Raw genomic sequence first — 21,350 nt, forward strand, 5'->3', positions numbered from 1 at the left:
TATATTTTTGCCAATATTTATATCCTGAGTATTTGTGTCTTAGTTTATCTATATTTTTGCCAATATTTATATCCTGAGTATTTGTGTCTTAGTTTATCTATATTTTTGCCAATATTTATATCCTGAGTATTTGTGTCTTAGTTTATCTATATTTTTGCCAATATTTATATCCTGAGTATTTGTGTCTTAGTTTATCTATATTTTTGCCAATATTTATATCCTGAGTATTTGTGTCTTAGTTTATCTATATTTTTGCCAATATTTATATCCTGAGTATTTGTGTCTTAGTTTATCTATGAAGTTAAATCAATTACAAGACAAACTGTATCCTTGTTTTTACTAAATTAACAAAATAATAAATAAAAAATCTACAAATTCATACAAAAGAAAGAAAAACAGTTTAAAATGGTAGCACTAAGTCCAGTAGCATCTAATGAAGAGACCAATTCTATGCTCAAACAATAAGGGCTTGAAAGATGACATACTGATCTGAATATTGCAATAATGAAAATATATTGACATGGAGAATAATGCAATTCATAGACTAATTAATAATAATTAAAATCAGTGAAATATCGAAAAGTACATTTTCTTCTGCAAGTCAAAGAATACATCAATATTAAAGCAGTAAACCAACAAGCTTAATTTACTTCCTGTCAGCATACATTAGTGTCGTCCATTATTAAAGCTCTATTTATATATTTCTTTGAAGTAAACAAGAAAGTCAAATGCACTATAACAAAGTAAATGTTTTAAAATACTTTACCGATCAAATGTGTTTTTTTTATATTGTCTTATTATGATAAAGTACATTTTCTTGCACTGAAATTCAGCCATAAAAAAAACAAAAAAATCCTTTTCACATTAAAATCTGCAGTTAGATTAAAAGTTCACAGGTCATTCTCAGCAAACATCTTCCTGTTTTAAAAGTTCCTTACAATATGATAAAGCTATCAGATGACTGTCACATTTATTGCTCATTCAGAACTATTCCCATAACTGAAATGACCTTACACTTTAAAAATTGGGGCTAATAATTGTGGGCATTTCTTGGTTTTGTATCAAACCATCAAAAAAAACTGTCAACCCCTTAAAAAAATTAAGGTAAATTGAAGATATTTTTATGAAATGAATAAGACCTATCAAGATTTATATGAATTACAAAAATACCCATGAATATCAGTAACAGAACCTTAGTTATATGATACCTAGTAAATGCTCACTACATTGATAACTCTACTTCTCAATTTGATAACATCCACATTTTGACCAATTACCTCGAAAATAAAAAAAAACCCAACACATTCACACTAAAATAAGAAACTCACATCGTTGCATCGTTGATGTTTAACAAATACTCTGTGACAGTTTAATGAAATTCCATTTAGTGGTGTAGAAGGAGTATAAGATAGGAGAAGAGTATCCCTCTGTGTAATGGAAGTGAGCATCCCTATTACTGTATACCCGAAACTTTGCTAGTGGGGGTACAGTAGGAGAGGTAGATAATACAGTTCAGGACTGAATGACCTCCATATATCATATTATCTATATATTCTACTGAGCAACAAGTAAATATCAACACAACCTAACAAAACACAACCAGACAAGTGTGTAAATATACAGTTCATATGTGTATTATGTAATCAATATAGCAAACTTAACTACATAAATAGACTTTTGATGCTTTGCTTTAAATCATAAGGAAATATTAGAACAGATCCTCTATACACTTATACAATTGAGATTTCATCCTTTTATGTAAATACACTTCACTTCAAAACGGTACTGTAATTAATTATAGCCAGATAAATATGCAAATTGATTTCCTCATAATTTTCTATAGTACTTTATACCAATGATCACTTCCCTAACAATTGCTTCCGCTGTTGCTGTAACAATCCTTCTAAATGGTCTGCTCTTTTCTGTGCAGCCTGGTATTGCTGCTTTATTTGGGTAACAACTTCTTCTTTCTTCACTATAGCATCCTTCACTCTAAAATCGAAATTAGATTTTTTGAGTTTTCATTTTAATCTAGCGTAATTCATGCTAACTATAAAGCCTGATTTATGCTTACAAAGTGGAATGTATGTCACTAAGTGTGAATTTACTAACACAGTGGAGATAATGCTAACTCTGTGGGATTTATGCCATCATGGTGGGTTGTATACTAACCCATTGGAGTTCATAAATACCCAGTGAGATTCATGCAAATCTGCTAAGATTTATGCTAACCCAGTGGGATTTATATTAATCTAGTAGGAATTAAGCTAACCCAATAGGATTAAGGCTAACCTAGTTGGAGTGTGCTTACCAAGTAGAATTTATGCTAACAAAGTGGGATATATGATAGCACAGTGGTATTTATGCTATCATGGGGGATTTATACTGACCTAGGGGGATTTACACCTACCCAGTACTGTATAAATCCCACTGGATCATCATCAATACCACTGGGTAAGCCTAAATCATGCTAGGTAAGCTTACCTAATGGGATTTATAATAATCCAGTGGGGTTTATACTTAGTGATATTTATGCCAAACCCAGTAGGATTTCTGGTAATTTTGTGGGATTTATGCATTCTTATGCAAATCAAGCATTAACTTAAGACTACTCTCACCTTTCTTTTAAAAGTTTGTAAATGTGATAATAATACCTTGCCTAATTTTAACGATGATATTAAACTCATTCACATATTTACTTTACTCACATATCACTAACTATATGAATGGTATAACCTCAATTTTATGCCTTGTATAGAATCTGTAATCCAAGGTGATTCAAATTTATATGCCAAAATGGTCAAATAACAGTATCATTGACTGTTCAAATGTTTTGTTTTAAATGTTTGCACTTGGTAATTTATAAATGACAGGCATGAATGAGTTACAGTCCATCAACTGACCTTTTATGTACTTCCTCCATCTCCTTGTCTTTCTGTTGTCTGATCTCTTCAATGTGATCTTTCTGTCTATCTAGTTCAATTCTGTGTCTCGCCTTCATTTCTGACATGTCATTTTTTAAGCGTTTATTTTCCTCATCAGTTGTTACAAGTCGATCTGCAAACTCTTGCCTAATTATATCTGATACCCTGTCCCTTTCTTTGTGCATTTTATCAGTTAACTGTAAATAAAAAAGTTTAAACATAACCTTTGGACATTGCCATATTGCTTCTTTTTTTTTTAAAAAAAGTGAAAAAAGTATCCAGAAATAAATCTAATTACAATTTTCCAAGTCAATCAAGGCAAGCCTTTTTACTGTTCTAAAGTATGTTGTTAAAAATAAAATGAAACAGCTAATAGCTATAATAAGCCAAACTTTATAGTCATTTGAACAGAATTTCATATTGTCAAAAAACCTATACAAGATATGCCTAAAAACCTTGTTCATAAGAATGCAATGGGGTGTATGGTTGCCTAAAAAAACAAACTAGAAAAAACACAATCTGACAATTTATTGCAGATAGTCTATTCATGAAGTACTAACTTTTTTAAGACTTGCTATTTCTTGATCTTTTTGTTTGAGTTGAACTTTTAAACATTCATTCTCACCATCTACTTCTGTCAATCTGGCCTACAAAAAAAAGACTATATCAATCATTTCCATCATTTTGTATAATTAATCAAAACTTAAATGAATTAACATCTCCTTCTGCACACTCATGCAGTAAGTTGTTTTTGACTGAATGAATTAACATCTCATTTTGCAAAATGACTAATTTCCATTGAAACAACAAAAGGTCATAATATAGGACATTGTGATATCTCAGAAACCTTGATGGCAAGGAACTTGAAAAATGGAAAGTGGTAAATTTTAAAGCTCTATAATAATATGTAGAAAAAGGTGAATCCATATGTTTAGTGTTGCCATTGGAAAGGTGAATCCATTTGTTTAGTGCTGCCATTGGAAAGGAAAAAAAATTCATCTGATTTCAGTGATTTCCACAAGTTTTTGTTGTTTTTTAAGATATATAACCTGGCAGAGATCTGTATAAGGTGTATGTAATTTAGGTTTTAAATTAGTAGTTTATATTGTTTGTAATATTTTGTCATTTAAAAATCAAAGCAGCAGTTCACAAATTGAAACAAAAACTGGAGAAAAAAATGTTTAAAATCATCAGTATAATTTTTAGATCTATCGGCATAAAACTGTCTTTTACAAGAAAGCAGTAAGTGAAAAAAAAAAACAGACACATTTAGACTTTTAGTTTATTGATGAGTCACCATTTTTACTCTGATACCTTTCAAATTTTCATCATTTGTTTAAATGACTTGGTGAAACTCTAAGAATTGATTTTGGAATAATACTTTGAGGATCAAAAACTACTCCTCAACCTCTCATTTTAAACAAATTTGTTGAAAACTTAATCGAAGCAATGTTTTGTGACATCATTATGCTAGGGTTAAGATTTACTTGAACTAAAAAAATAAGATAAAAAGATATTAAAAAAGTATGTTAAAGTTCATGAAATACATGGTGTAAAACTAATGTTAGGAAAAAAATTGAAAATCTACTCCTTTACTTAGCGAAGCTTTTTTAAATGGTATGTTTTAATAAATAGTAAGTTTTACAGATAAAGTATATAGCAAGAATGAAATGATACAATACTAAATCCATGATCATACAATATTTTCCTAACAATTTAAGCTGTTTATTTGTCTATGTTTATGTAATATTTCCCTTAATGAATGACTTTAAATAATCAATTTAATGAGTACCTGACAAAGTACACCATTTACAATCATTACATATTCTGTTTGTTGACATAAGTCCATTTGTGTAAGAAAATAAAATCTGGAAATTATAGTTGATAATGGAAATCTCCTATAAACATTTTCTTATATAAATGTATGAAATTATAGCAATTGATTTTATAAAATAAAAAGTGGTCAAATAACTGTAATATAATAGGAAAAACCAACCATTGCCATCATATATCAAAAGTAGTGAAAATAAAAGTACATGTGTAATGAGGAGTAGAAATAGACATAAATTACATTACATGTATAATGAGAAGTGAAAATAAAATATTTGTAGAATGGGGAGAGAAAACAGAAGTACATGTATAATGGGAAGTGAAAATAAAAGTACATGTATTTGTAGAATGGGGAGAGAAAACAGAAGTACATGTATAATGAAAATAAAAGTACATGTATTTGTAGAATGGGGAGAGAAAACAGTACATGTATAATGGGAAGTGAAAATAAAAGTATTTGTAGAATGAGGAGAAAAAACAGTACATGTATAATGGGAAGGGAAAATAAAAGTAATTGTGGTCTCACTAACCACTTCCGGGTCAAATGGCCACCCCCCTATGTAGTACCAAAAACACACTGAACCTAGACATATGCATTGTAAGTGCATTATTTGTGTGTATTATGATTAAAAGTAGTCAAAATGAAGCTGAGAATGTGTACTTTAAAATCATATATGTAATTAACTACAAAAGTGTATGAATATTGTTTACATGTGTGAGTAATTTGCCTCCATGCTGTCAGTTAGCAGAACAGGTAAAAATGTGGATTTTCAGTATTATTTATTCAAGTAAATTTTGTGAAGAATTTCTACTATCATCGTACCATTAGCATAATGATTTTGGAAGCCTTATTTTCCAAGCTTCGCAACGGTATGCAACTTTAAGATGTCATTTGTCCTGGGAATTCACAGTGAGACTTTGAAAATTACTTTTTTAACATGTAAAGTAATGGAAACGTTAGAAGTGGTTAGTGAGACCTGTAGAATGGGGAGAGAAAACAGAAGTACATGTGTAATGGAACGGGAAAATGAAAGTACTTGTAGAATCGGGAGAGAAAACAGAAGTACATGTATAATGGGAAGTTTTTGTAAATAAATGTCTTGGCCTGAAACACTTTCTGGCCCCTGCATTTTACTGTATAGTATAATTAAAATAAAAAATCTAGCCATATAGCCTTTGAAAATAACTTTCCTGATCCACAAATTTAAAAATAATAAAATTCTGCCCCGACCAAAACTGCCCTCCCTCACATCAGATTGAAATAGTCATCTCCTAAGATAATATTTGCCATTTTACAAAATCAGTATCTAGACTCAAAACAGGTTGTATTGCCCCCTCTTGATTACCTGTAGATCATTGCAAATACTTAAATTAGAGGAAAGTGGAAATAGGGAATATCCATACGGACTTATGGATCATTTACTTATGTTATGTTTAAATTGATATTTCTAATATTTTATGTACATACTGATGTATGGATTACTTTACAGCTCTATGCTTAAATTATTATTTCTAATATTTTCTATCCATGCTGATGTATGGATCACTTTACAGCTCTGTTTAGATTGATATTTCTAATATTTTCTATCCATACTGATGTATGGATCACTTTACAGCTCTGTTTAATTGATATTTCTAATATTTTCTATCCATGCTGATATATGGATCACTTTGTAGTATAAGTTGAGATTGATATTTCTAACATTTTGTCCAAGACGTATATTAATCTTTATAGTTACTTAAAGCTGCATTAGCTGCCAAATTTGTTCAGTTTTGATTCTACTGAATTTTGCTGATTCAATGAAATAAGTTAGTAGTAATGCAACTGAAGTAATAAAAGCAGATAATACCAGCATTTTATTTGTGGATATCAAATGAAATTATACAGGAACAGTAAAATTTAGTAGAAATAATTCAAAGTTAAAGCATATTTCAACAGAAACAAAAATTTACAAAAATGACAGCTAATGCAGCTTTAATAAATGTTAATTTATAAAATTAAATGTTGATTTCTTATTTATGGTTGATTGAACAGATAAAAACGATTAGAGTGAAATTTAGTTATAACAAGATGCTCCCAGGAGCCTGAATCGCTCTCCTGGTTAAATTTTGCCTATCAGGACAATTAATTTAACGATGATTAATTGATTGATTGATTGTTGAGGTTTAACGCCTGAGCAGCAATAGTTCAGCTATATCCAGACGATGAAAATGATTGATTGATTGTTGGGGTTTAACGCCCGAGCAGCAATAGTTCAGCTATATCCAGACGATGAACATGATTGATTGATTGTTGGGGTTTATCGCCCAAGTAGCTATAGTTTAGCTATATCCGGATGATGAACATGATTGATTGATTGTTGGGGTTAAACGCCCGAGCAGCAATAGTTCAGCTATATCCGGACGATGAACATGATTGATTGTTGGGTTTAACGCATGAGCAGCAATAGTTCAGCTATATTCAGATATTCAGACGATGAACATGAAATGGATGATAACATGAACATGAAATGATGATGAACTGAAAAAAGGAATGGGACACAAGGATAATGGGATTGACAAATTTTTAATTACCACTGAAAATAGGGGAAGATGTGTAGGGTTGAGCAATTTAGCCTCCTGTGGCAGAGCCAATAAGTTCCTATTCTGAAAGAATACCACAGAAGGGTTCTTTAACATGCGAGGAACATGGAATCTTTCCTTACAAGTTGCATTACTATGGTTTGCTGTCAGGTTTTCCGTCATGCCCTGACGACCCTAGCATGTAGCATGCTAGGGGTATCCCATTCCACCATCTGGGGTACACAACCCAGTGACTCTGTGGGCAAAGAAGCCTAGCCCTGGCCTAGGTTCAGAGCTGTATTTAGTCATCTCGGACCGGTACAGGGCAATAAATTCAATAAAGAGTTGTCAGCAATTTTGATTCAAGAAAACTTTGGTAGGACTTATCATCAGGATCATTTCAGTAATTGAAAGTTTTTTTTTATCTGTCATAATTTTCAAGATATTGGCTGAAAAACTTTTAAAAAATACATCATATTTCCCGTTTCAAGGGCAATAACTCTTAAAAGGAGTCACCTGACAACTTTCATCCCCAAAGACTTTTGTAGGCCTTGTAATATGGATCATAAAGAATTTGGTTTAACCAAAAAGTTTTGGAAATATAAGCAAAAAACTGCTGTTTGACCATTTTATGTTCTATTTTTAGTAATGGCTGCCATGTTTTTCGACGAATCAAAAATCCCCACATCAGTTCTAGCAAGATACCCAAAGGAACATTCATTCCAAGTTTGGTTTCAAATGGTCAAGTAGTGTCTGAGGAGAAGATTTTTGAAAGAAATAACATTAAAAATAGCAAAAAAAAACCATAAAAAAGGGCAATAATTCCAACATGGGTAAATAGATTAACATGAATATTTAACCACAGATAGATCTCATCATGCTGAACACTTCTACCCATGTAAAATGACAGACGTCAAGTGAGCTTAAAATTAGACAATCAAACTTTCCTCAAAATATGTACAACAAGATATGGTGTTCTTACTCCATACAAAGTTTTATGAAATTCAGTAAAACAGTTTACGAAACGTGGCGATGACAAGCTGATACATGATGCCTTTCAGTAAATTTCTAAGTTCAAAAGGGCATAACTCCCATAAAAATTAGAGAATAAAAAGTTACTGATATTATGCACAACCACAAAATACCAAATTTCATGTAATTCAGTTCAGTAGTTTATGAATAGTTGTGATGCCAAGCTAATACATGATGATTTATGGTAAATTTCTAAGTTCAATGGAGCATAAATCCAATAAAAATTAGAGAATCAATTTTTTCTGACAACATGCACAACTATGTATGGTGTTCTTAATACATACCAAGTTTTATGAAATTCTGTTAGGTATTTTCAGAGGAGTTGTGATGACAAGCTGATACATGATGATATATGGTAAATTTCTTAGTTCAAAGAGGCATAACTCCCAAAAAAATGAGAGAATCAAAATTTCCTGAAAATATGCACAACCACATATGGCGTTCTTGCAAAATACCAAATTTCATGTAATTCAGTTCAGTAGTTTATGAATAGTTGTGATGCCAAGCTAATACATGATGATTTATGGTAAATTTCTAAGTTCAATGGAGCATAAATCCAATAAAAATTAGAGAATCAATTTTTTCTGACAACATGCACAACTATGTATGGTGTTCTTAATACATACCAAGTTTTATGAAATTCTGTTAGGTATTTTCAGAGGAGTTGTGATGACAAGCTGATACATGATGATATATGGTAAATTTCTTAGTTCAAAGAGGCATAACTCCCAAAAAAATGAGAGAATCAAAATTTCCTGAAAATATGCACAACTACATATGGTGTTCTTGCTACAAACCAAGTTTCAGGAATTTGCAGGGTAGTTTCAGAGGAGTTGTGATGACAAGCTGAACTGTAACGGACAGAACTTCCTCTGCCTTTGACGACACAGGTAAAAAGGAACCAAGAATTACAAATCAAAGAACAAGGGGACACTTTCCCAATATTTTTTTTATAGAGTACAAAAGTAATAAGAAAAAATCAAACATGTATTTAGACAATTTTGGAAACCCAGGACAAAAATTGTTATATCATGTCTTTTAGTACAGTCATTGATTCACTTCATTAATTAATCATCATAAGTCATTGTTAATAATTCTTCAAACATCTTCTCCTCTGAAACTGCTGAATGAATTTGTATGAAACTTATCATGATTGTTTCTTAAAGTATCCTGCACAAAATGACTGTTAGGATTTTTGATCTGTAAAAAATATGGCTGCCATTATTAAAAATACAACATAGGATCACACAGCAGTTTTTTCTGCATATATCTCGAAAAATGTTAGGTCAAACAAAATCTTGGGTAAAAGTATTCAACATGATGAAATCTATCTGTGGTGAAAATTTGCTGATCCATTTTGGAGTTATTTCCCTTTTTGGACATTTTTTGCTGTTTTTAATGTTATTACTTTCAAAAATCTTCTCTTAGAAACTAATATACAGAATTCAATGAAAGTTGGTATTTTCGTTTTTTTTAGGGTATCCTGATAGGTGAAAAAACATGGCCGCCATCACTAAAAATAAAACAAAAGGGTCAGACAGTAGATTTTTGCATATATCCCCAAAACCATTGAATTTAACCAAATTCTGACATTCACAGTTCAGCTTAATGAGATCTATCTGTGGTCAATTTTGGGTGAAAATCTGTTGACCCATGTTGGAAATATTGCCCTTTTTGATGTTTATTTGCTGTTAATGATGTTATTTCTTCTCAGAATCTACTGTACGGAATTTAAAGTTGCTATTACTGTTTTTAGGATATCCAGCACAAAATGACTGTTTGGATTTTCAATTGGTGAAAAAACATGGTCACTGATAGGGGTTGATATACAGTTTTTTGCCAATAACTCAAAAACCGTTAAATTAGCAAAATTCTGAAGGAAAGAAACTTTTTTCACCATCATAAGATGGACCTTCGCCAAAATTTTCAAAATGATTTGTTGCCAATTGTAGGATTTTCACTCTGAAGACAATTGCAACAATAAAAGTTGCCATATTTTTAAAGTTTCCTCCACAAACTGATCATTTAAAATTTTTCATCAGTCAAAAAACATGGTTGTCATTACTAAAACTGAAAGATGAGGTCAAAATGCTTTTTTGTTGTTTCTTCCTCAACTATAGAATAAACCTATATTTGAAAATAAATATTTAAAGAAGTGCTTGTCATATTTCACTGAAACTTTGCAAATTTACTCATTATGTATATAGGAGGTACTCGTATAGTTATTTATTTTTTCAAAGACAAAGAAGGACTCCTTAGGTCACAGACCACCTATTCAACCAATGAGCATTTGGAAGATATTGGCTGAAAACTGTAAAAAGAAAATATCATTTTTCCCCTTTCTAGGGCAATAACTCTTACAATGAGTCATCTGACAACTTTTATCCCTGAAAACTTTTGTAGTCCTAATAATAAGGAACACTTCAGCTATTGAAAATAAATTGGTTAAACCTAACGGTTTAGGAGATATATGCAAGAAACTACTGTCTGAGCCTTATGTTAGTAACAGCAGCAATGTTTTTCAAAGGAACATGCACACCAAGTTTGGTTTCGCTTGGTCAAGTAGTGATAGAGGAGAAGATTTTTGAAAGAATTAATATCAAAAATAGCAAAAAAACTTTGAAAAATGCCAATAACTCCAACATGGCTAAATGGATTAAAACAAAAATTTGACCACAGATAGATCTCATCAAGCTGAACACTTTTACCCTGTCAGAATTAAACTAAACCTAATGTTTTAGGAGATATATGCTAAACACTACTGTCTGACTCCTATAATGGCGCCATGTTTTTAAACAGATCAAAAATCCCCACATCAGTTCTATGCAGGATACCCAAAAGAACATTTGTACCAAGTTAAGTTCAATTGGTCAAGTAGTATCACAGGAGAGGATTTTTGAAAGAAATAACATTATAAATAGCAAAAAAACCTTTTAAAAGGGTCAATAACTCCAACACAGCTTAACGGATTAAAACAAAAATTTGACTGCAAAAAGATATCCTCCTGCAGAACACTTTCATCCTCCTCAGAATTTAGCTAAACCTAACGTTTTTAAAGATAAATGCAATAAACTACTGTCTGACCCCCATGTTCTAGAAGAAGGAGAAGAGTTTTGAAAAATTCTTAACCATGAGGACAGACAACAGCGATGACGGCAACGGCGATGGATGTCAAGTGATGGCAATAGCTTACATGACCTTCAGCCAGGTGAACTAAAAGGGCAATAACTCCAACATGGCTTAATAAATTAATACAAAATGTGACAACAAGTAAAATTCATCATGCTGAAAACTTTAACCAATGTCAGAATTTGGCTCAACTTGACAGTTTTGTAGATATATTTGAAAAACTTCTGTCTGACCCTGACCCATATGTTCTATTTTTAGTGACAAAGGCCACGTTTTTCAATGGATCAAAAATTACCACATCAGCTCTATGGAGAACACAATAAGAAACTTTCATAACCTAATTTGGTTCTAATTGGTCAGGTAGGTTCAGAGGAAAAGAGTTTTGGAAATTGTTAACAAGGACGACAATGGATGCCAAATGATTGCAATAGCTCACATGGCCCTTCAGGCAGGTAGCCTAAACAGTGTAACAGACAAATGGACAAGGCGATTACAATATAGTCATCACTGTAATGAGTGACTGCAGGTATAATATTGATTTTAACTACCTCGAGAAATCTTATAATCCACTTGATATGGAAGGAGAATCTATATACTGGTATGTAACATTTACACACCAAATTTACTTATGCCACAGATGATGGGAATAAGGAATCCTAGAACACTGGCTTTATTTTTTTTCATCAGTAAGTTCAATTTTTACCAATAACTTCCATATAATGATCCTTCACTATAGACAAATGTGTTTTTCATAAATCACGGAACAAAAAAATGCAATGGTTAAAAACATGCTTCTTTGGAAGTGTTCTATTTGGAGTATTACTGTGAAAATGTATTTTCAAATTTATTGTTTAGCTATTTTTGTATTTATCTTTTTTTGATTCTCATAAATTTATGAAGATTTTAAGTATTTTTTATCTTAAAGATATAATATCCTAAGGAAAATACATTTTAAAGGATATTGGTACAGTATCCACTAAGGTGTTAGAAACAAAAAGACAAACAATATCAGCATAAAAAATTTATCCACAACTTTGTTGGCCAAGGGATAATATATAATTATCCATGATAAATCACTGCTTGTAAGTTTAAGATTAAAAGTTCTGATTAAGATATAATCACAAAAACCAGCTCAATTCTAAAATGGTCTAGAAAACAGTCAAGAAATTGTTTGTTACCAAGTATCAGAATGACAAGGGGAAAAGTGTATACTCTAGCCATTTTGAGGTGGAGTTTACAACCAAGATTTGAAAAAAAAAACATATTCGAAAATCTGCCAAAGTATGTACAACACAGGAAAGGTGTTAAATGTTCATACCTTCATTTCATTATATTTTTCTAAAGCCTGCCTTTCAGATCTTTCCAAATCTTTCATTTCTGCTTCATATTTATCTCTTAGACGCCTGAAAAATACAACATTTCATATTTCATACATTTTTGGAAACCTTTACATATATTGAAAGGACAACATATAAATATCAATAACATCTTAACAACTCTCAGCAATGAAAACTTTTTCTTACCAAGTTTTTGTGCCTAATTCCTTATACACTTCTAAGCCAATCACATCATTTTTCATGGCCAATTTCATAGAGATCCAGGAGTCTTATTGGGCCAATTATAGCCCCTAGTTCTATAACTAACAAGACCATAATCACAACTTTCTTCTTTGTTCAGGAACCTAATGGTACAACATAATTTAGAACTGTTATACATACTTAAGTTATTATCACAAAATCAAATGCCTCTGAACAAGATACTTTACTAAGAGTTGAAATACTACTAGTATAAGAATTTGTCATAATGCTTTGTATAATTTCTATTCAGTTTCCTTATTTCTGTTGTAACAAGGGACTCAGACCTTTTCAAATTGAATTTTAGGTGTGTTTAACTGTGTAATATTATTTCTAGATTTTAAAGGGAGAGGGCTGTGATCACTCCAAAGTACTTAACCCTGTCATACTTTTGGCCTCTATATGTCTAGTTTCGTTTCACTTTAATTTATTTTATGTTACTGGAGTATACAGGGGCAACTCTTTCTCTGTATCTGTGTATAATGAAGTTTAGGGGCCAGCTGAAGCCAGCCCTGTGATATGAAGGTTTCCCCATCATTCATTGAAGACCAATGGATTTAGTCTCTGACATATTTACCATACCTACTCTTGTTATATTTGAATCAATTGAGTATCTTGTAGAGTTCTTTAAGATGCTGATTGAGAGTCTGAATCATTGTATTTATTAAGAAACAACATGTAGGATATAACTGTCAGGAATTTTACTGGAATAGAATTCTCAGGAAATGACATGTGAGATATAAGTCAGGAACGCTACTAGGAAATTATATGAGGGATATAACTGTCAGGAACTCCACTGGAGTAGAACTATCAGGAAATGACATGTAGGATATAACTGTCTGTAACTCTACTGGGATAGAATTCTCAGGAAATGACTTGTGGGATATAACTATCAGGAATTCTACTGGAGTAGAATTATCAGGAAATGACATAAGGATATAATAATGAGGAACTCTACTGGAGTAGAATTCTCAGGAAATGACATGTGGGATATACCTGTCAGACATTCTACTAGAATAGAACTCACAGAAACAACATTTGGGATATAGCTGTCAGACATTCTGCTTGAATAACATTCTCAGAAACAAGACGTAGGATATGGCTGTCAGACATTCTGCTTGGATAGAATTGTCAGAAACAACATGTGGGATATAACTGTCAGGAACTATACTGGAGTAGAATTATCAGGAAATGACATGTGGGATATAACTGTCAGGAATTCTACTGGGATGGAATTCTCAACAATAACATGTGGAATACAGCTGTCAAGCATTCTACTGGGATAGAATTCTCAGAAACAACATATTGGATATAGCTGTTAGGTATTCTGTTTGAATAGAATTATCAGAAACAATTTGTAGGATGTAACTGTACAAGTCGAAATGGTGTGAAATCGTCAAAGATTAATATAGCTGTCAGACATTCTACTTGGATATATTATCAGATCAAGATGTAGGATATACCTGTCAGACATTCTGTTTGGATAAATTTATCAGAATCAACATGTGGGATATAGCTGTCAAGTATTCTACTGGGATAGAATTATCAGAAACAAGATTTGGGATATACAAGTTTTACAGGTTATTTTCCTTATTTACCAGAATAATACTTTATTAGACTAATATCAAAGCCAGACAGAAACACGTTTCATTAACACTGGTCACAGTAGTTGAAGATGCTCAGATGAAATCATGGTAGATCCAATAGATGAATAAATACTTGATAATTATAATCAGAGTTCTAATACTTTGGAGTTCTCCTTCACTACTAATATTGAAATGAAAGTACACAATCCTTGTCCAACAAAATTGATTTTGTTCAGTAAATAAAGTTTCTAATCAATTCTCAATTTTAACAAACCATATACTTTTACTGTCACTGAAAATTCATGACTATTTCTTACTTGGTTATGATCTAAACTGTAGTAGTTATTGTCATCATTAATATATCTGAATTGCATGTTAAACAATATTAAACTGTAAGCAACTAAATATAATTTACCACATTAATATTAAAACTGAATTGCTTATTAAACACAATATTATGTGTTGCCCAAAATTTTTGTTTAAGTATCAAATCATGTTTAGTTCTGGTTTTGAGACATAACCAAGGGAGCACTTCACTGCACAACTATCTTCCACACTCATTCTATATGTTATTAATATATAAAATCAAATATTGATTAAAAAAAATTGAAAGGGAGCTTACATTGATAGAAATAAATAATTCATCAAAAATTTAAAGAAAATTGGTAAAGAGTAATCAAGGGAACCAAGGTTATAGCGGTAATCAAAATGTAATCCAGGGACAAAGACCAGACATGGAAAACAGACATACACAACAAAGAACATAAAGTAACTAAAATCATACATACAAAGTAACAAAAGTATATGAGCAACTCGGACTCCACTAAAAACTGGGAGCATGGACCAGGTGCACCAGTAGGGTAAGTGTCCTCTGCTTTTCTAGAAACACCCGTCGAGTTGCTCATAAAAAGTCAAGTCTGGGGTAGTCAAATGAGGAAAGGTGAACTATGACCCATTGAATTAATCAGTTTTCATGGGGCTGATGGAAACATCATAACGATCCACAAGTTCATGATGACGACCATAGAACTTCTGTAGTGATGACTTCAATCTTGTAGCAACATAACCCTGTTCCAGAAGCCTATTTGTTAAGAGTTCTAGCGCGATACAAAAAGTCTGCGTAGTTTCAGCAACCTCTGGCACAACGTATGAGTTGTGATATGAACACTCCATATGCAGGAGCCAAAGGGATGTTGCCACAGATGAAAGGAAAGTTTACAACTCTGAATGAAAAGTCATCAAGTTTGTCGTAAAGTTTGGTCAATAGTTTTCCCTTACCATCAATTTCTAATTGTAGGTCAAGATATGAGGCTGACTTCACAATGTCTGTAGTATCCTTTGTCTCAAGTTCTTTTGGGTAGATGCGATGCATCAAATCCCCGAAATTAGGATTGTTTAAAGATAATACGTCATCTATATAGCGGAAACTGAGATTGAAGGATCTAGCCAAACGATATTCTTTCTTTCTGATCAAATCAGCTATAAAGTCAGCCTCATAAGCGTGAAGAAATAGGTCAGCAAGTAAAGGAGCACAATTTGTTCCCATTGTAATGCCGACTGTTTGTTGAAAAACACGTCCATCACACTGGACAAATATGTTGTCGATTAAAAATTCCAGCATTTTGTAAACATCTTCCTCTGTATATTTGGAAGATGATTTGGAATTATTACTTACAAAGTATGAGGAATCTCTACCAAGAACTATATATTTGTATCTAGGTGTACTATCTTTTTTGGAAAAACAACAATGTATAATGTTTTTAAGTCAGGATTTTAACTGAGTATGGGGAATAGAAGTATACAGTGTTGAAAAATCATACATTTTAATGATATTATATTCAGATAATAGTCTTGAACTGATTGTCTCCAAAAGATCTTTTGAATTTTTCAGGATCCACATTGAATTAATACCACTACGGGAGTAACAAGTGGTAGGACTGCAGACCCTTTTTGACAGTTGTGAGTATAGAAGTTAAAAGTTTTGAAAGAGGTTTGGTGGTACATTTTGCAGATCCAGCAATGAAACGTTGTTTGTATGGATTCTTGTGAAGTTTAGGAATCCAGTACATAGACGGTAAATCACAATCATCGTCTTTGGTAGAGAGACCAAAAGAGGATAGCACAGATTTATGGTTTTCCATAATCTCTTCTTTGGAGAGAGTGGTAACAGTATAGGTCGTATCACTGCTATTATTTCCTACGTCTACCTCTGATAATAAACATTGGATATAAAACGTTTTGCAGACAAAAACAATGTTGTTTTGGGCTTTGTCTGCTGGTAGGACAACATATTTGTCATGTATAGTAGACAATGTTTTTGCTACATCGGGGACTTTGAAAACTGATGTAGCCTTGGCACTCATTGACCTACTTAAAACTTTCATTCGTTTCAAAATTAAAGACCTCACGGCCTTTAACCACTCTGACAGAGAATCAATGTCTTCTTGTTCTCGTTCTATCCATTTTCTTACATAGTCCTTGAGGCTAAAAACCACTAATTCCACTTCCCATAGGCTTCTATGCTAATTTCACAATATTCAATGGCTTCTCTGGACTTTACCTTAACTTTAACCTGCAGAGGACTATATATCAGCATGATTCTACATATGTCAGCTCACAATCCTCAGAATGGCATGTGGGGTTAGCAGACTTGCAGTGCAGTACTGGCCACCGGAAGTGAAGGGTCTATAAATAGCATGGGAAATCCCAGTGTTTTCACAAGATAGGGGTATATTTAAAAATCATTATGGAGATTAGGCTTCACATCACAAGAAGCAAAATGCACCTATAAAATGTACAGAAATGTTTTTCCTTTCAGAAACTGTTTAAATTTTTTAAATAAGATGAGAACTTTTTTCACAGCACTATGAGGAACAGGGGTAATTTCTGCGTAGGACTATTTTTGCGTACGTTCCAAATGCTCATTGGTTGAATTGGTGGTCTGTAACCTAAAAATTCACTTTTTGTCTTAGAAAAAATAAATAACTATACAGGTATCTTCCTACACACATACTGAATGCATTTGCAAAGTTTCAGTGAAATGTGACAAGCACTTTTTTAAATATTTGATTTTTAAATATAGGGTAACCAAGTTCGGCGAGCAAAAAAGTGACAATATTCTACCATACTTAAATGCATTAAATATTTGCAAAGAACTTTTTCTGACTTTTCAAATAAAAAATATCAATCACAACTTGCTTTTTAACAATATTAATGAAGAAATAGTTTTAAAAGTAATCATTTTCTGGGAAATTGGTCTATTTTTAAAAATTTATTTCTGACATGCCTCCCCCTTTTTCTTCATCACATGTCAAAAATCCTAAATCTTAAATTTTCACAAAAGGTGATATATTTGGCTTTAAATTTATAAATACAGTGTTTTCACATTAAAACATGACCAGTAAAGGGCACCTAATGCAAAAAAAAGTACTCAATAATGGATTTTCCATGTTGCCATAGGGGAATGCTTATATGGCCTTAACCGCAGTAATGCAAGTGAGTTTTTCCTCATTTCTAACCTAATTTTTGCTTAAATCTACACAAAACTTGATTTCAAGTGCTTATTACCACCATATTTAGGTAAATATAGCACTCAAAGTTTAATATTTGATATTTTTACTAAATTTTCTACACTTTTTACATGATAGGACATAAAAATCAGCCAAAAAGACCAATTTTCCATAATTTGGACCTATAACTTAACAAAATGCATATTTTGAAGGATTTTTGTAGTGTTTTCCTCTCATGGCAAAGTTAACAAGATCTTCAAGTAGTTTAAAGCTATTTCAAGAAACTTTTCATTTTGCCATGGCTTCAGCTTAAGGCTAAAAACCACTAATTCCACTTCCCATAGGCTTCTATGCTAATTTCACAATATTCAATGGCTTCTCTGGACTTTACCTTAACTTTAACCTGCAGAGGACTATATATCAGCATGATTCTACATATGTCAGCTCACAATCCTCAGAATGGCATGTGGGGTTAGCAGACTTGCAGTGCAGTACTGGCCACCGGAAGTGAAGGGTCTATAAATAGCATGGGAAATCCCAGTGTTTTCACAAGATAGGGGTATATTTAAAAATCATTATGGAGATTAGGCTTCACATCACAAGAAGCAAAATGCACCTATAAAATGTACAGAAATGTTTTTCCTTTCAGAAACTGTTTAAATTTTTTAAATAAGATGAGAACTTTTTTCACAGCACTATGAGGAACAGGGGTAATTTCTGTGTAGGACTATTTTTGCGTACGTTCCAAATGCTCATTGGTTGAATTGGTGGTCTGTAACCTAGACGGCATCCATAAGAACTTTAAAGTTATAATTCCAATTTATGGAGCGTGGTTCACGGTACTTGGGACCTTTAGAAAGGATATTACGTAGAGATTCGTTTTCGATAATGGTTAAATCTCCCGTAACGATGTGACCAGAAGGACCATACTTGAATGGAGTGGTTTTGCAAGAACAGTCAGGTGGTTTAGCCTTGAAGTCCTCAATCTCGAAGTTCTGCAATAGCCTTTTATAATTGAAAATTTTGGATGCAATGTGTGAAGTATAGGAATATGAAATAATTGGTATGGATTTGTCTTTGAAATATGGGGGAATTTTGTTGGTAACGTTTTTGTGATGGAGGATGTTAGCCAAATTAATTGCATCTATACCTTTGTTGACAAACGGTAGTGGAAGAAATGATTGTTTTTCTTCATCTTGACTTTTCACACAAACTGGTTTAAAGAGTCTGTGGAAACCAATATCCAAAATGATGGCAACAAGTCTGAATAATGATGAAGTGGGGTCAGAAACAGGAGTGTCAAGACTTGTTTTGTAAAGGGAGTGTAGTAGAGTGAGAGGTATAAAATAAAGTTTGGTTCTAATGTGATGAAGTCCAAGAGGTTTTTGTATGAAAGGAAGGACACCATCTATGGAGACATCATGTAACTTAGGTGACGTATAGTGGCGATGGCAATGACTCCTTTCCCGTCTTGGATTTTTGTTAAAATCATGTACGAGTTGTGTAAAGTGAAAATAAAAGACTGATACATACATAGAAAACATTATATAATAATATGTCTCATCCAGAAAGACATTAGAAACAATTCTTCAGCAAGAAATGCCAATTCTTAAATCAAAGTGACTTCAGATTTCAGTTAAAATGGCCCTTTACTGGAAGGTGCCAATTCCTATATCATAGTGACCACAGAATACAGTTAAAACTAGAAAAACTGTGAACAAAGCTAACTTGGTGATACTGCCCTGCATTCCCTCCAGTAGAAGCTGAGAAATCTGTTACAAAAAAGGTGTAACAGATGAACAGATGGACAGACGGACTAACGACAGACAAGGTGATTGCAATCCCACTCTAATGAGTGGGGGTATAATAAAAGGTACATAATGGCATCATGTAATAAGAAAATCTTTGAAAGTTTCATCAAAATCCATTCAGCTGTTTCAGCGGAGCTACAGATTAGAATAAGGGACAGAAAATCTTACACTATTCAGATAGAAAAACAAATTAGGAGGTGCACAATGTCATAACGTAATAAATAATCAGTAAAAGTTGCATCAAATTCCATTCAGTGGCTTCAGAGAAGTTGCCTATTAGAAGAGGGCCTCTCCTGGTCGACAAAAGTCATTATTTGCATCAGGAAACCCCTGAAGTCATACAGAAGGAAAAATAGAAGGTGCACAATGCATCATGTAAAAAAGAAATTGTGAAAGTTTCATTAAATTCCATTCAGCAGGTTCAAAAAAGTTGCGGATTAGAATGGACAAACCAATGAAAGGACGGACAGACACCAAGATCACTATATACATCCTCCTTTCAAGTGGGAGGTATAATGACCCCCTTACTAGTAGATGCCAATTCCTATATTATAGTGATCATAGAATACAGTTTAAACTAAAAAAAATACTGTTAGTAATGCTCACTAAAACTATAACCCCACTCCCCTAAAAATGATACCATATATACAGTAATATTAATTGTAGGCTAGGACAGAAAAATAAAGAATTTTTAAGGATGAAAAGTGTCAATGAAATTTTTTTGTCCTACTTGGGTTATTCAATAGTCTCTTTGACATATTATCAAAATCTTGTTATATTCAAAAGTGCTAAGTACATGTAACCTTTGATGTGTTTAAATTTGAGTGAATGTCCTCAGTGGCTCCATGGTTTCTTGCTAATAACAGAAGTTTTGAATAATTTAAATAATGTGTAATACAAAGTTGTAATCTGTATATAGAAATATCTTAAAAGCTCATCTAATCACAATATCACCAAACATCTAATCATTCCTTCCAATGGGTGCTGAGAAATCTGTGACAGAAAATTTCCCAATACCTCACATGTAAAAATTCTAAGTCTCTTAGAAAACAGGAAGTAGATGACCTAGGAAGCAGGAACGGGTAGACACAGTACAAGTTATCATGCTTAAACCATATACCAAAAAACTTATCATTCATTCCAATGGGTGCTGAGAAATCTGTGATGAAAAACTTCCCAATACCTCACATTAAAATTCTATGTCACTCGGAAAGACCTATAGAGCAGGAAAGGGGAGACTAAATACAAGTCATCATGCATCACATGTAAAACTTCTAGGTTCATTGGAAACAGGAAGTAGATGACCAAGAAAGCTGAAAAAGAGAGACAGCACAAGTAATTATGCTTAAGCCATATACCAAAAATTTAATCATTCTTTCCAATTGGTGCTGTG

The 21,350-nt window shown here is 32.6% G+C and overlaps 1 protein-coding gene across 5 annotated transcripts in view; it reads right to left on the reverse strand.

The window, feature by feature from the left end:
* Positions 1 to 320: 320 nt before the first annotated feature.
* Positions 321 to 21,350, reverse strand: part of LOC148618488 (centrosomal protein of 131 kDa-like) — a 50,604-nt gene continuing 29,574 nt past the window's right edge. For all 5 annotated transcript variants that reach the window (XM_088577493.1, XM_088577490.1, XM_088577491.1 and 2 more), the window contains exons 17-20: positions 12,796 to 12,880; positions 3,485 to 3,571; positions 2,904 to 3,121; positions 321 to 1,992 (exon numbers count right to left, since the gene is read on the reverse strand). In XM_088577493.1, coding sequence (XP_088433619.1) covers positions 1,860 to 1,992; positions 2,904 to 3,121; positions 3,485 to 3,571; positions 12,796 to 12,880 — 523 coding nt within the window. In that variant the 3' untranslated portion in view covers positions 321 to 1,859. The remainder of the gene's footprint in view (positions 1,993 to 2,903; positions 3,122 to 3,484; positions 3,572 to 12,795; positions 12,881 to 21,350) is intronic.

This window comes from Perna viridis, chromosome 4 (genome assembly GCF_037379345.1).
Source record: "Perna viridis isolate PV_CMFRI_1.1 ecotype Kerala chromosome 4, ASM3737934v1, whole genome shotgun sequence".
Taxonomy (NCBI): domain Eukaryota; kingdom Metazoa; phylum Mollusca; class Bivalvia; order Mytilida; family Mytilidae; genus Perna; species Perna viridis.